Source organism: Triticum dicoccoides, chromosome 1B (genome assembly GCF_002162155.2).
Source record: "Triticum dicoccoides isolate Atlit2015 ecotype Zavitan chromosome 1B, WEW_v2.0, whole genome shotgun sequence".
Lineage (NCBI taxonomy): Eukaryota > Viridiplantae > Streptophyta > Magnoliopsida > Poales > Poaceae > Triticum > Triticum dicoccoides.
Window position 1 is genome coordinate 334,684,804 of NC_041381.1, and position 16,178 is coordinate 334,700,981.

A 16,178-nucleotide genomic window follows, 5' to 3' on the forward strand; every position below is an offset into this window, starting at 1 on the left:
CAGTTAAACAGGCGGCGATGTTGGGAGTGACCGAACAATTCTCCCTCGTCTTGGGCAGTTTTTGAAGCCAATGCTGGCCGTGCCGCTTGGTACAGGCCGTCTGGAGAGCGCACGCACGGTGTGGGCAAGGATTCATCGGAGCCAGGGAGCCGTGTCGCGCGGCCTCAGGCGCGGGCTTGAGTTGGGCGCCGAGTGTGTGCATATAACAATCCTGGCACGGTGGCACAAGTTGCGCGCAAACCGCGTATTAGGCGTCCCAGGCACAAGCAGCAACAGGAGAGAACCTCCAGGTTTCAGCTCCAGAACAACCTTGTAGTGATGTTGAAAACTGACAATTTCCAAGAAACAGTATACCCGCCGGAGAGAAGTGAAGTGAAGAGACACTGCTCATACTAGTAACAAACTGTAACTACATTTCACGAGCAAGTGTGTCTGCCTGCCCACAGACTCCGGCATCAACCACGTTTCAGGTAAACAAACAAGCATGAGACATTTTTACAACAGGGCATGGGGTCACATGAAAAAAGATCACACCGAATAGATGGGCAAAAACTATGGGCGAGCCAAAGAAGGGGGTGAGAGGAACGAACCTTCGCCGAGCCGCCCTTCCACAAAAACTGGAAGAAAACCAGATAACCAGTCCACAACCTACCATCCTTTTCGGTTTTCACTCACACCGTCGTTCCCTCAGGCCTAACACCAAACAACCCGTTCCCTGCAAGCCTGAACCCAAACAGCCCCATGGCGAGCATCCCCTATTAAAGCAGCGCACCCATCACGCACACAGCGAAATCGCAGGAGCAGAGAACTTGTAAGCCTGAAACGGAAGCAAGCAAGGAGCGCCTGTGAGGCAGTGATGTCTGGCCTTGGTGGACTCGGGAGCATCAGCGGGGGCGGCAACGGCAGAAGCCATGGCTCAGGGGGCAAGGCCAAGCTGCTCGCGCTCGGCAAGGGTCTCCCTGAGCAAGTTCTACCCCAGGAGAAGCTCGTCGAGACCTACCTCCAGGACACCAGCTGCGACGACCCCGCCACCAGGGCCAAGCTCGAGCGCCTCTGTGAGTTCCCTTCCTTCATGTCATTTGCAGTTTTACATACCTGCTTCTCGGGCTGAGGCATTTAAGTTGGCAACAATAGTTGGCTCTCCTTAAAGAGATCACTGGCAACAGTGAGTTGTAATATGGTTGCCATCTGGTTGTAACATCTTAGTGCACAGAATCTACCATGCTTTAGTTTAACTATCAGTTATCATAGGTGCAAAGTGCAATTAGTACAATGGGAAAGACAATCAATCTCCACTCAGTAGATAAATAAAATGTTCACATGGTCATTAGTACTAAATCCCGGTCACAGTTTAGGTTAAGAAAATCAGCAGTATCTAAACTATTTGAGTATAAATCATGTGTAAAATGGAATTAGTGTGATGAGAAACACAACAAAATGCCACCTAGAAACAAAATTCCACAAGAGAAGACTGTAGGACAACTCTCCTACAGTCATTGGCCACTCAAAAAAAATCCACCTAGAAACAACATGCGTGCACAACTAGAATTATTACTCTTCAATTGTAATTATTTTTTGCTCTAGGAGAAACACTAGGACACCCCCTCAAATAAGAACACTAGAACACCATTTGTTTTCCTCCTTCTGTTTGTGGTGAGGGCTAAGCAAATAAGAGTTAATAGTACATAATCACAAACTATAAACTATACTTATTTGTTATGTATTCCCTCCGTTCGGAAAAAGGTGACGTGGTTTTAGTTCAAATTTGAACTAAACCCACAACACTTATTTCCGAACGGAGGGAGTAGTAATTTGCATCAGTCCCTCCAATGTATGTATAATGGTTCCCCTGTGATTTGATTTGACAGGCAAGACCACAACAGTGAGGACAAGGTACACTGTCATGTCGAAGGAGCTCCTGGATGAACACCCAGAATTGAAGACAGAAGGCACTCCAACATTGACACCACGGCTTGACATCTGCAATGCCGCGGTGCTTGAACTTGGTGCTGCTGCAGCTCGTGCCGCCCTTGGTGAGTGGGGCCGTCCAGCAGCTGATATTACCCACCTGGTCTACATCTCCTCCAGCGAGCTTCGCCTCCCGGGGGGTGATCTTTTCCTGGCAACCCGTCTTGGCCTCTCTCCAAACACAGTGCGCACATCCCTTCTCTTCCTTGGCTGCTCAGGTGGTGCTGCCGCCCTCCGCACTGCCAAGGACATTGCAGAGAACAACCCAGGGAGCCGTGTCCTTGTAATAGCGGCGGAGACAACTGTGTTGGGCTTCCGGCCGCCAAGCCCTGATCGTCCTTATGACCTTGTTGGTGCTGCTCTGTTTGGTGATGGTGCATCAGCTGCAATTATTGGAGCAAGCCCTATCAAAGCAGAAGAGGATCCTTTCTTGGAGCTTGAGTTCTCAACCCAGGAGTTCCTACCAGGGACAGACAAGGTAATTGATGGCAAGATCTCAGAGGAAGGGATTAACTTCAAACTGGGGCGTGATTTGCCTGAAAAGATTGAAAGCCGCATAGAAGGCTTCTGCAGGATACTCATGGACAAGGTTGGGATAAAGGAGTTCAATGATGTATTTTGGGCTGTGCATCCCGGTGGACCAGCAATATTGAACAGGCTGGAGGTTTGTCTTGAACTTGAGCCAGATAAACTCAAGATCAGTAGAAAGGCCCTGATGAACTATGGGAATGTGAGCAGCAACACAGTCTTCTATGTGCTGGAGTATTTGAGGGATGAGTTGAAGAAAGGGGCAATAAGGGAAGAGTGGGGATTGATCTTGGCTTTTGGCCCAGGCATCACATTTGAAGGAATGCTAGTTCGGCGCATTAACTGAAATTGAAGGAGATCCAAGTAGGTTACTACCAGATACATGGAAAGATCACAAACAAGCTTTACATGGCACAGTAGCATTTCACAATTATAATTATACAGTGTAAGGATAGCACTTCGCGACTATAATTATATACTGTAAGAATATCATAAGCATAGCGTCTTGATGATTTCTGTTCACTACATACTCAGTACTTTGTAATTTTATGCTTTATGCTATCAATTATCAAACAATGTCGGTTACTCGAGTTTGTTCCCAAGACTGTATAAGCTGTGATTTTTTTTATCTGTGCTGGTTGTACAATGTACAAGTGCATGAGCAAACTAATACTGGTACAACTACCTTCCTCTCAGAAGGAAAAAGAAGCAGAACAACTGAGGGTTGAAACATACCATTATCATAAAACTATTCTGAATTATACTAAGCAAACAGTTACAGTGATAGGATAGTAGATAGTATCATGATCCCCTTAGCACTTCAACAAATGCAATATCTTTTTAAGTATTACCAAAAGGCAACAAAATAGAAGAAGCTCTTACAGAAAAGGGATTATGAAATGGCACTGACCATTCTGCCTTATAGAGACATTACACTCTGATCTAACTATTGGACCTTGAAAGATAGGCCCATGAAGACAATACTAGAACCCATGTGAATGCCCTTCTTGTTCATCAACGTTATTCAAAGGCCAAAACACTTGAATAAATCAGAACTGACTTGCATGCCTCCAACAAATCATGGATCTGAACTTGGTGCTCCCTCTTCAAGAGATAATTCACCAGCAATCTTCTCCCAAGCAACTTTAGCATCCCCTTTCACAAGAAAGTTCATCTTGGCAACAACACCCTTCGCCTCTGCAGACCTCCCTCCCTTGACCAACCCCTCGACTAAACCCTTGACAGCCTCAAATGATGGCGCTGCCTTCATTGCAAAGCAGCTGTTACAAAGCCACAGGGCATCATCAAGCCTTCCCTTCTCTACCAAACTCTTACACAGCAGGACATACGTCTGCGAGTGCACCGACACTCCCAAGTCACTCCTCCCCTCCCGCCTCTTCATCACCTTCATCCTCTTGAATACTCGCATGGCGGCCCCGACATTCCCCTCCTTGCAGTAGCCCTGCACAAGCGCATTGTAAGTAACGTAATTGGGCAGCACGCCTTTTGACTCCATCACATCGAGCAGCTCCTCGCCCTTGAAGGTTTCCCCCTTCCTTGCAAACCAACGCATCCGGCAATTGTACGTGACGACATTAGGCTCCAGCTTGTTCTCATTGATTTCCTTGAGCAGCTTCTCAAACTCCTCGGCATCGTCCTGCTCGGAGAACCCAGCGAGGAGAGTATTGTAAGATATGATGTCCGGGGGCGGGCGATGCTTAAACTTCTTCTTGGCCATTTCGTTGAGCAGCTTGCGGGCGGCCGGGAGCTCAGAGCTCTTGACCAGAGCGTGGAGGAGCACGTTGTGGGAGGCGCAGCCAGGGGCGACGCCGAGAGAGGACTCGGCGGATTTGAAGGTTGACTTGAGGTCGTCGATGCGGCCCGCGCGTAGAAGCGCGGAGAGGAGGGCGGAGAGGGAGACATCGGAGCGGGCGGCGGGGGCGGAGGAGGAGAAGGCACGGACGGCGTCGTCCGGGCCCGGGAAGAGGGAGATGGCGCGCGCGAGGAGGCCGGGGGAGACCGGGGCGGAGGCGAGGAGCTGGTCGAGGAGGGAGGCGGCGAGGTCGGGGCGGTGGAGGCGGTCGAGGCGGGAGGCGGCGAGGGAGAAGAGGTCGCGCGAGGTGTGGAGACGGTGGTAGTCGGGGCTGGAGAGCGCGGAGGCGACGAGGGAGTGGACGCGGTCCGGGTCGGTCTCCGCGCGGACGGCGAGCTGGAGATCGATGATGGAGGCGCGGGCCGCCGCGCGGGCGGGGCCGGAGGCTGGCGAAGGATCGACGTCCGGGAGCGCGGAGAGGCGGCGGAGGAGGTGGGCGGAGACGGCGGAGGGGTGGGGGTGGCGGCGGCGCAGGAGGGACGCCATGGTGATTGGTGAGTGAGCACGGGGTTTGCGAGGGTTTGGGCCTTGTGTGTTTGAGGGGACTTCCCCTTTCTACTGCGGAAGTTTGCACAACTGCTACAGTCTGCTTCCCTGTAGCACTAGTCCATTTCGCCAAAAACCCTATGAAGGCCTCCTACTCTCTCCATTTTGGTTAACCTGAAATTGTTCTTGAAACCCCTAAAACTGAACTTAAATAAGAACCCTATTTGATTGATCATCGTTGTTTTAAATCCGAGCAGCAGGGTTATGAATTTCAGATATTTTGACAGCCGACAATCCATTTCATTCCGTGCATAAACCACAGTGATTGGTGAAGTGTTTTCTTTTGTTCAATATGATTTTGGAACCAAGGAATAGTTTGTTCAAAATTTCTTGATCATTTGTTTAGTTGCCAATTGTGCGCTTATTTAAAATTTCTATTAGATGAGCTATTGTTCGACCAAAATGTTTGAGGAATACAAACATGAGAAATGAGATCATGCCCCACGGGTATTTCCTTTAGTTCATGCATATTTCTTCTCTTTTATGTGGTTTTATGAATTCATGTGTGAAGTAGAAAAACAGTTTCCTCGTCGTTTTTTGTTTTGAAACTCCTCGCTGCTCTTGCACTATGCTTCGTTTGTACTCCCTCCGTTCCAAAATAGGTGACTCAACTTTGTAGGGAGTATGGTGCAGGTGAAGCCTGCTGTCTCCGGCTCCTTTGCAAGAGCAGGCCAACAATTTGCTTCATGTGAAACGAAATGGCACATTAACATGGCATTCTTTTGGGAAGACAACTCGATGTATTTCATCAACATTAGAAATTTATTCTTTCACAACAAAAAAAATCTGTAGATAACCATATGGCAACAGCCAACAATGTGACATGGCTACATAAAATGGCACCAGGAAGGGGGTTGCAGAACAGTTGAGCTCTTGCTATCAAAACTGGTGATGAGAACTCAAGACCATTTTGTTACACAGACAAGGGGTCCTGAACAAACCCGACAAGAGGAATAACCAGGGAGGTACACAAGTGGATGTATTTCTACAAGTTACCTCCGCCTCGGCGGATCAGAGGACCTGCGTTGTTGTCGTCGTTGTTGTTGTTGTCTGGCATTGGTATCCGGTTTCTCCGTGTCCGGCTGTTTGAGCTTTCTCACCATATCATCCGCATATCGCCACCAAATTGACTCTCGATCTTTGCTTGACACTTTGCTGTACCTTGGATCCGATCTTAGAAGGTCTTTTGCTTCGCTCCAAGAGATAACCAGAGTCTTTCCTCCTTCCGTTGTTCGAGTTGCTGCTTCTGGGGCAATTGCCTCAGACAGAAGTGCCCTGAAGTCACGGACACAACGCTGCGGGGAAATTATAGGAACATCAGGTCAGGTCAAAAGCATACCATAATTTGAGCATGCAAGCTCAGATGATACATATCACGGCCAAAATGCTACCACGTCTGCTTAAACAAAGAGGATATATTGAAGTAGCAGTGACCCAAGCATTGAAGCTCAAACAAAAATACATGAGATAATACCATCCATAAAGACTTCCATACAATAGTTCATGTGAATCTGCTGAATATTTTGGCAAATTCCTCTGTCAAAGAAAATGATTGGAACAGGCCAACAGGCTCAGAGCCCAAGAAGCAGACCCAATAAGCAAGCAGCTAGCATACCAGAGAGTTAGAATTTTTATTACAGTAGCTACAAAGGACCACCATAGTAGGAATATACCTCATATAAGTCCTTGACATGTTCACGGAATAACTTCTCGGCCTCACCTTGGCCTAAGTCCGGATTTACAGCACGACCTTGCGGATCCTTCTCAAGTTTTGGTTTGGATTCAGTCCATGATGCCTATGGAACAAAAACAACATAGTTAATGTCAGTTTATATTTTGCAAAGAGGCAACATGCCAATAATCAAAAGTGAGTGTATCCTAATATATCAAAAGGAAGTCACTTAAGGAGCAAAAGAAACAGATCGGCAGAACGTAAAAAAAGTACTATGACAAGTACTCCCTCTGTAACGAAATATAAGAGCATTTAGATCACCAAAGTACAGAGGGAGTACTTAAGACCAAGAAGCATGTACAGTTAAATAAAGAATAAATAAGTCAACCAAATCACCTTTGGATCTTTTATAGTTTCAACAAGCAAAGCCTGATACGAAGACGTGGCATCTTTTCTTCGGATCTTCAATTTTACTCTCTCCATTTCCTGCTCTTCCCTTTCTTTCCTTTTGCGAGTTTCGCGTTCCCTCTCCCTTAATTTGGCCTAACAATGCATACCACAGTATGTGTGAAACCACACACGATAAATAAAGCATCGTACAGTTCATCAGCTAAGTTGACATACTTGTTCATCCACTTTGGCCTTTGCAGCTTGCTCCACTTCCCGTTCAGCTGATTTAAGTTCTGCTATGTATTCATTAAAAGCATTCTCTCTCTCTTCGTGCTTTACAGCTTTGTACCTTGGATCACTCCGGAAATTTTCTTTCACCTGTATGCAGTAGTATGATCCATGAAAGAAATGACAGATCAAAATTACATAAAATTGACAGATCAAAATCACATACTCCTACAACACTATACAAGTTTGACCCAAGTAAACAATCGGCTGTTTTATATGAAGTTCAGAAGGGAAGGGACTGTTGTAGGGTCACAATTGGTTCACACCAGCTAAACACAGTGATGTCATGCCATGTCAATGTAAACGCCGGAAAGATGAAACCTGTCCATGTGAAGATATATGGCTAACGTATCAAACAGACGATCATACTTCGGTAAAGCACATCCAGATGATTACCGGTTAGTGGTAACTAGAAAACAGGCATCAAAATGGCAACTTTAAATCACAAACTTTCACTAGACAATACGGCTCCCTATGTCAGAGCCTCAGAGGCAGCTGTTTGACTTGGTCTATTGGTAAGTTTCAACTTTCCAGAAGAAATGGGCAAATCGACAAGTTACACAAATCGTGTTACAAAATATCATAAGTACACAATAATTTAATTAAGTTTCACAATAGGAGAACAAACCCATTACTGCTGTCAATATTAGCCCTTACGAAGCCTTTTTATCCCAAACAAGTTGGGGTAGGCTAGATATGAAACCCTTTCACGAGGACTTCCCAGGAGGTCACCCATCCTAGTACTACTCTCGCCCAAATGGGTTTCATACCCAAAAGACTGGCTAGTTTTTACGTTGGCTCGCCAAGCCTATCACAACCCTTAGATATGAAACCCTTTCACGAACACTTCCCAGGAGGTCACCCATCTAGTACTACTCTCGCTCAAATGGGTTTCATATCTATGGGACTGGCTAGTTTTTACGCTGGCTCGCCAAGCCTATCACAATCCTCCTCCTCTACCGGGCTTGGGACCGGCTATGCCTAGAAGACATAGGATATTAGAAGATAACAAAATGAAATAATCTCTCTTTAATCTAAAATTGATTCCTCGTCCTGGATCCATGTCATTCCAAACATAGCCAACTACCGTCCCCACTGGAACTCCCGTGTCACTCCACTAACTATCGCGTCTAATCATGTGCTAAACCCTCAAACCGCCGCTTCACACCATACTACCTATACCTCTCACTGTTCTTTTGTTTCACAAACGAGGAGCAATACTCAAATTTTCGTTGACGGTTCATCGATCTGCAGCTGCCACTTCTGTCAATATCGGAAGCCTTTGGGGCCGCGTGGGTAGGGTAGCACAGGGAAGAGCGTCCAAGCGGCGATAGACACGGAGAAAGCCGTGCACATCTGTGCCTGGTTGTAGATGCCTTCAGATGCAAAGCCTGACCCTGCTGCTGCCGGCGAGTAACCCAAGGAAGGAAGATGGGGTATATTATGGGGATGTGCGGTTGTTCAAAAATGATGCATTGTTAAACATTACTCCCTCCGTCCCATAATATAGGACGTTTTTTTATACTAGTGTAGTGTCAAAAAACGTCGTACATTATGGGACGGAGGGAGTACTATTTGGTTTCTGCCAGAATTCATCACATCTTGATGAAGCAATTTTCTAGCCCCCAACCAACATTCCCTTTATGAGGGACTGATTGAGCCTATGCAGTGTTCGCCATATAGCCTTATTGATTGTGTTCAAGTCATATCTAATCCAAATATGCGAACATGTACTGTGCAACTTATGAGCAAATGCTTTGATTTAGGCATATTATTATTATAACATACCCATCTCTCAAATTGCTTACTGACCAGTCGCTGCCTCAAGGAAAACACGGGAATAACTATCTTCACACAGATAATAATATAGACTATCTTCATCACCATAACGTATTTTTTTCTTAGTGTGGTAAAAGAAGAAAAAATGATGAGAGCACAAAATAACTGTCTTCTTTTATTGCAATACAAATACAAATGTCTATACTAATCTGTAAGTGCACGTAACAGAATATCATCACAAGGCAGATTATCATATTATCTTTACATAAATCAGACGTGCCTTCTTTGTCATTTAATCTTGACACGAGATATGTAGTGAAATGAGTACAAGGAACTTACTTTGGTCCAACGGCTAGTTGGGATTATATCTTTACATTCTCGAAGCATTGATTTGAAGTCAGTTATGACAGCATTTCGCGCTGATTGAACTTTCTCTTCAAGAGCCCTCACCCTGCTCAAACATTTGAAAATGTGTCAAGTAAATGTTGATAACCCAATGATCTGATTTGAAAGATGAAACTGAAATTCAATAACATTAATATAAAAGTAGGCGGCCATACTTCTCCTTGAAAAGAGCCTCCCTTTCTTTTTTATCCAAGGCTGCAAATCTTGGGTCAGCACCCCATTTTCTTTCGAAATCCTGGTAACCTGTTTTCGAATCGATGCCCTGCAATTTATGTATTAAGGCATGACATTCAAGAAAGCAGCAGTTGCAAAAATAAGCAGCCATCGGATGCCCTAATTTAAAGGAAAACCTCAAGTAACTTGTAAAATGAATTAATAGCAATTAGTGAACCTCAGATGCTTCTTCTAATAGCTGTTTATATGCCTCAACGGCGGCCTTCTGAGCAGCTCTCTTCTCTTTTCGTTCCTCGTCAGCACGTGTCCGAACAAAGTGGTCAAATATAGCCCGTCTAGTCGAGTGACTTGGAATAGCCTGTAGAATGGGCCAATCTACAGTTAGTATCATTCGAATATAGAATTACTGCTGTAAAGTTAATAGTAGCAGCGGGCAAACCAAGAAAATATATTGTACTCCCTCCGTTCCATAATTCTTGTCGAACTAAAACCACAACAAGAATTATGGAACAGAGGGAGCGCCTTACTACAGTAATAAGTATTATAAAGTAAGTTTCATTATATTTCATGTATGACAAGTAATCACTACTTCTACTTAAGCAGGAAGAAATACAATTTAGGGCCTACTTTGGAAAAGGGCAAATTTAGTGTGATCCTTTCTGAACATACAGTGTAGCAATCAGCTAATCATAATTGATGTACTCCAACATGAGGTTTTGCTTGGAGCCTTGAATACAACATAACCAGGATTAGAAAAACAGAGCATAAATGGGCAGTTTGGCATTTGCTATGCTGTGCAGCATTGAGCTGCTGAATTTAGTTACTTATGCAGAATATTTCCTGATTCGAGTAAACTTATTGTTATGGCTCTAAAGAAGAGGTTACCACAACCAAAAGTAGTAACACAGAAGCTACTTAAAGATAAACCAGAACCACAAGCACACAGAACACAGATTCTCTAAATGAGTAATCGCTGTAATTTGAACACAGATCACAATGAACTAGGTTCGTCAGTTTTTTTCCAGTTAGAAGGACAGGAGTTAGCCTCGAACAGCAGATACTTATAAGGACACTTTAGAATTTACCTTTAACTGCAATCACAGTAAATCTACAGACGTAACCACCAATTACAGTATCAATTCAATTACAGAAAGAAGGCACTGACTTTGCATCATTGAAACTTGAACCAAGTTGGATAGCTACGGTTATTTATTTTGTTAGGATTAGGAAACTATATTACTGCCTTGAAAAGGGAACACCTGGTGCAGAAGGAACAAAGAAACAAAAAGATCCTTGAGATCATTGGTCAGCATTCACTTTGTTATCCTTGTGACAAATGATAAGTCAAGATATGTTCAGGCTCACTCTGGCCTTCGGCCAAGAATAAACAGAAAAGCATATAAACGGTTAGGTGTAATGTTATTCTCGATATTCAGTGATGCAGAAAATCCAACAGTCCATTTAAAAGTTTCTAGTATTTCAATGAAAACCATCTGAATCAAAACTTCTCTTTGTGCACTATGCGGGAGCTCTCCTCTTTCATGCTACTATAGCACTCGGCAATCAGAACTCTACGCATAAACTACTTGGAAGAAAGATGATGCACCCATACAAGTAGAAATCAACTATGAAAAAACCTACATGGAGAGGGAGTGTCCCTGTTGGCCACAAATGATAGTATGGAAGCAGGAGTACGGTCACAAACTTGGCAAACCTTAAAGATCTCATGAAAGGCTATAATGACCAATTTCACAAACCTTAAATCGTGAATCGAATACTATTTTTGGCAGTTCCTTCTCCCACTTTGAAAATGGTGCTACTCCTCGTTCCTTTAGCATTTTCTGTGAAAGTTAAAAATGCATCCATGTCATGTTATTACTTCACAGCACCAACAAAAATCAGCAAGTTTCATAAATAAACAATTTGCATTCAGTTATCTTGGTTCCAATTAACATAAAGTAGACAAAATTTCGCCTTGCCAAAAAAACCATGAAATAGCATATGGTTACATAATACAAACGAATTGAAAAGGCATCAAAGTTCATTGTCTTAAACTAGCATTTCAGGGAAAACCAGATCTTGTGGAGGAGAAAAAAGCTCCCTCGACATCTATTCTGAAATTCAAAATAACATCATGAAAATTACCTTAAACTCACGAATACAATCCTCTTTACTTGGTCCATGTTCCTCATCATCTGAATCTGAAGAGGAATCTGACATATTTTCATTGCCATTGTTATCCTTTGATTTCTCACCATTTTTTGAACCTTGCTGTTCCTTAGGTGCACCATCAGCTGGTTTAGATCCATTCAACTCGGATGCACTAGATGAAGGAGTAGCAAGAGGAGAGGACACACTGAAAGCACCAGCGTCCTGCAATTTCTTCTTTATCAAATCCAAAGCAGAAGGCGATGCAGGGGCAACTGTTTGCCGAAGTGGCAACGAATCACGGCCACCTGTCTGTATGGCAGGAGTACTTATTTCACCACTCGCCTCTCCCTTATTTGCTACTGTGCCAGCATCCTGCAGTGAAGTTGAACTTCCTTTCAAGTTGCCAGAATCAGCATTCTTGTTGAGTTCAGCCACCTCTGGCGGAAGTTGCCAGCTGCTAACCTGTTCAGCATCAGAATTAAGCCATATACTATAAAAATTCATGCGATACTGGAAGGCTACCCCACTAACCCAATGTAGTATATGTGCTGAGCTTCAAAACCATCATCAAGCACATACCTTTTGTTTATTGTCATAGTAATATTTCTTTCCATCACTTGTAGTTACTATGCTCCAGTCTGTGCCAGCAATTTTGTCCCTGAAAAGTTGTTCAACAACATCTCAAACATTGATATTTCGTTGGATAATACTGCAATCATATTGAGCTGGAATACAACAAATAAAACATGTGAAATCATGCCAGATAATACAAGAAAACTAAATATCCTGCCCTGTGGCGCCAATATCAAAATGTAAACAAGAGCAGGCTGGTCTTTTACACTACTCATAATTGCATTTTGTGGTTTATACTTTATACTATTTACCGATCGTCCCACATTTAACAAGATCTTATAATTAGTTGCTGTGCACATTCCACATTACCATCCACAGGAAATTGTAGGTACAAGATGTTTTGTAAAACGCCTAAGAGTATAGAAGTGGGACTGATCAAATTCAAGAAGGTTCTTACAACCCTCATATGCCAACATAAAATTAGCCAAAGTAGCACAGGGTAAAATGAGCAGTTGCGCGACATACCAAGAAGCTGGAACTGGTTGAGCTGCAACCTTCTCAAGCTATAGCAGAACAGGAAAAATGAGTTAGTTACATTGTGGTGCTAAATTGCCATGCCAGACTAGAATGAAGTTATATTACTTGATAAAGCTATTCTTCGGTGCAACTACCTCCCCCTTATAACCAGGTGGTCTTTGATAAGTTGACTCCCCTGTCAAGGCATTGTAATAATATAAAACACCGGCTTCTGTTTTGTGTGCAGACCATGTATCTGAATCCTGAGCCCCGGCCGTACTTCTGTCCTCCAGCCCTTCAGCATTACACATAAATCATAAGAACTGGAGAATTAACAGGAACACCAAGACTCAACACGAACATCAGCTCCAGTAAAAAGAATACCTGTTGGATGTTGTTCAACTGAAGTATGAATGGACTGCACAGATCCTGGATTTACGGATGGTTGTTCTTTGGGATCACCAGTTGTAATGCCTGGTGGTTGGATGTTGGGCAAGGATGTAGTCACAGAAGAAGTTCCAACCATTGGTGTACCAAGAGGTCCAAGAGAGCCCGGTGGATATGAATGGAAGGGAGCCTGCTGAAAGCCAGTAGGTTGTGGAGGATATCCCCATAAAGGTTGAGGTGGATTACCAGGCGCTGAAGGATAGGATGGATAAAACTGTTGCTGAGTTGCCCGTGGAACAGCACCTGGTGCAGCACCTGATGGCGATGTTTGAGGCAAAGATGGGGCTGGACCTGTAGGCCTCTGAAGGAGACTTGGTGGAGTTGACAAGTTTGAAGGACGTTGTCCAGGTGCAGAACCCCCAACAGCCCCAAATCCCTCAGGACGAGGTGGCAGTGACTGCACTGTATGGGGACTTACCTCTGGGGCACTTGGGGCATCCGACTTGGAAGCACCAACATCCAGGTTACCCTGTAATAATTCAAAAATATATTAGTGCCTCATTGACAAGATTCAAGCATATGGCAGCAAGCCAATAAAGCATGCAGTGCTAAAACAAAGCTGGAGGGCTCAGGGGTCAGGACTGTGCCTGTTGTGGGTTTGCACCATAAAGAATATTGGGCGTCCTGGGTGGCACTGGAAATGGCAACCGAATAGATGCAGGAGGATTTGGTGCCATAGGTCCAGGGAATGGTGCACCTGGGCGAGGCAATTGCCCAGGAGCAGGAGGTTGCAAGGATGCTGGTGGAGCAAACATAGGGACTTGGACAGCATGGTTTGTCCTCTGAAAGAAAAGGTGGCATTAAGTGTTAGTAAGTTACAGAAGAGGATCGGTTCATTAAAAACTAATAACAAGAACAATAGTAATGCTAGTAATAATAAAGCCATGAGAAATTACAGTGTCAAGTTGAAACTGCTGACCAGTAGGCAGGCTAGCATTGGCATGTGAGACTACATTATATGAGAAAGAAGGCCTGTTCCCGAAATACTGCCGCGGAGCTGGTGGCTGGAGAGCCGCTGGAGGCATTGGACGAGCCATCGGAGCCTGGAAAGGAAGAATGGTAAGAATACTAGTTATGATAATCTAACTTGAACATCATTGAGTTTTGCAGCGATCCTAAGTTTAGGTGTCAATAGTCGAATTTCTTTTACTCCTTTATTAGATGTTGCAGAAGCAGGATGCAAAAGCCATGTACGTTTAGTTCCATTAAGAATTTTCAGTTGACTAATCATGAAGGCTGTAGAAATGAAACATGCAGCAGGTTTATTACTGATTGAATGGGCTTCTAGGCATTCATATGAAAATTTCAGAATTCTTTATGCAAAGGTTCACGTCAGACGTCCGTGGACCGTGATAGAGAAAGGTAACCTATCTGTGTTTTCCGTCAGATGAAAAATCAAGCCAAAGAATGTTTTACCAAATGAAGGTCAAAAACAGTGTAGCAGGCATAATAATAAAGTTACAACATAATTATGCAACATAGTAACATACAACTAAAAGAACAATTGATTTGAAAAAAAACTTGAATTAGGCATTCATGTTGAAGCTAACAGAAACAAACACATTATTCTTTTTTTTAACCGGAGTGATATATGACCCTCTTGGCAGGAGGACTAAAGTAGGATTATATATGAGTTTAAAATTACTAAGTTCAAAGTGTCCCTACATAAACAATACAACGGACAGGCTTCTGCAATCAAAAATTGCATCACATGTCAGCGGCTCGGCACCTATCATCAGAACTAACCAAAATATATTCCCCGGCAATGATAGCACCATGTATCCTTTGAACAAAATTACAGCATTACATATGCAGATCATACACCAAAATGCATGAGAGAAACAAATTTCTTAAATGAACGTCTGTTAATAGTTAGGTTAAGCATATAAGCTGAAGAAAGGGATAGGATACTGATACTCTACCGGAGCGGAAGCTAGCTGCTGGTGGGCCAAACCGCTGCCCATATGCTGCTGGGGCGGCGCCCTGGGCAGAACGTTGTAAGAGAACGCGGGCGCCGGAGGCGCCATGTACGCCGGCGAGCCAGCGAACTGCGGCCGCGGCGGCCCTGGAGCAGCAGCGGAGGCAGGGGAAGCAGGCGGCGGTGGCACTGCAGTACTGGAGGTGGAGGTGGAGGTGGAGGTAGGAGTGGGAGCGGGCGGGGCATCCCCAGCTGCCACCTCTTCCACCGCTGGGACCGCCGCGACGGCGCCAAGATCGGATGCTTCCTCTGGTTCCGCCACTGGGGCAGCTTCCACAGCCCGAGAAGGCTCGTCCGGCTGCGGGTTGGCAGCGTCGGAGGCGACCACCTCCGGCGTCGCCATGGGAGTAGAGTGTGGCCTAGGGTTTTGTGAGGCGAACGGGGCCGGACGGGCGTTGCGAGAGAGAAGCAAACCAACGGAAGCGATGAAGAGAAAATTAGACGGAGCGGAATCTTTGAAATGGACCGTGGGTACCCGTAATCAGGCTTGGGCTCGGCAGCACCTGAAAGGCCCACAATCTTGCGCCATGACCATCCGCTTTGTTTTAAGAGGAAAGTATCGTTTTCACCCTCAAATCCTGTCTGATGGACCGATTTCCTCCCAAAGTCTAAAACCGGATCAATCAGCCCCTAAACTCTCCAAAACCGGATCAATTCTTCCCCATGGTGGTTTTGCACCAGATTTAGGTGGTTTTGACTAGTCTCCTTGCTGACTGGACAGTGCTGACTTGGCAGATGCAACTTTCCCCAATTTTTAATTGCAATCCGCTCCCTCGCCGCGAAGCACTCTGTCGCCGTCCCCTTTGTCGCCCCCTCGCCGCCCCCTCGCCGCCCCATCGCCGTCCCCTCGCCGCCCCATCGTCGTCCCCTCGCCGTCCCCTCGCCGCCCC

The 16,178-nt window shown here is 44.9% G+C and overlaps 3 protein-coding genes across 4 annotated transcripts; 1 reads left to right on the forward strand and 2 right to left on the reverse strand.

The window, feature by feature from the left end:
- Positions 1-694: 694 nt before the first annotated feature.
- LOC119333605 (type III polyketide synthase A-like) lies at positions 695-3,098 on the forward strand. Its single transcript, XM_037606451.1, has 2 exons — positions 695-1,055; positions 1,869-3,098. The coding sequence occupies exons 1-2, from the start codon at positions 857-859 to the stop codon at positions 2,840-2,842; spliced, it is 1,173 nt and encodes a 390-aa protein (XP_037462348.1). The 5' UTR covers positions 695-856; the 3' UTR covers positions 2,843-3,098.
- Positions 3,099-3,254: 156 nt separating this feature from the next.
- LOC119333594 (pentatricopeptide repeat-containing protein At1g61870, mitochondrial-like) lies at positions 3,255-4,898 on the reverse strand. Its single transcript, XM_037606447.1, has one exon. It carries the CDS (start codon positions 4,853-4,855, stop codon positions 3,575-3,577), a length of 1,281 nt encoding a protein of 426 aa, XP_037462344.1. The 5' UTR covers positions 4,856-4,898; the 3' UTR covers positions 3,255-3,574.
- A 758-nt stretch (positions 4,899-5,656) lies between these two features.
- LOC119333614 (pre-mRNA-processing protein 40C-like) lies at positions 5,657-15,715 on the reverse strand. 2 transcript variants are annotated; one of them, XM_037606459.1, is made up of 16 exons: positions 15,233-15,715; positions 14,207-14,353; positions 13,898-14,092; positions 13,248-13,779; positions 13,019-13,158; positions 12,873-12,910; positions 12,354-12,432; positions 11,769-12,236; positions 11,381-11,464; positions 9,841-9,981; positions 9,605-9,711; positions 9,384-9,495; positions 7,212-7,355; positions 6,984-7,130; positions 6,589-6,711; positions 5,657-6,210 (listed from the first exon to the last, which is right to left on the reverse strand). In XM_037606459.1, the coding sequence occupies exons 1-16, from the start codon at positions 15,629-15,631 to the stop codon at positions 5,908-5,910; spliced, it is 3,159 nt and encodes a 1,052-aa protein (XP_037462356.1). In that variant the 5' UTR covers positions 15,632-15,715; the 3' UTR covers positions 5,657-5,907. The 2 variants fall into 2 exon arrangements, with proteins under 2 accessions (XP_037462356.1, XP_037462360.1); XM_037606463.1 differs by having other exon boundaries at positions 14,230-14,353; positions 15,233-15,369.
- Between the last annotated feature and the right edge of the window lie 463 nt (positions 15,716-16,178).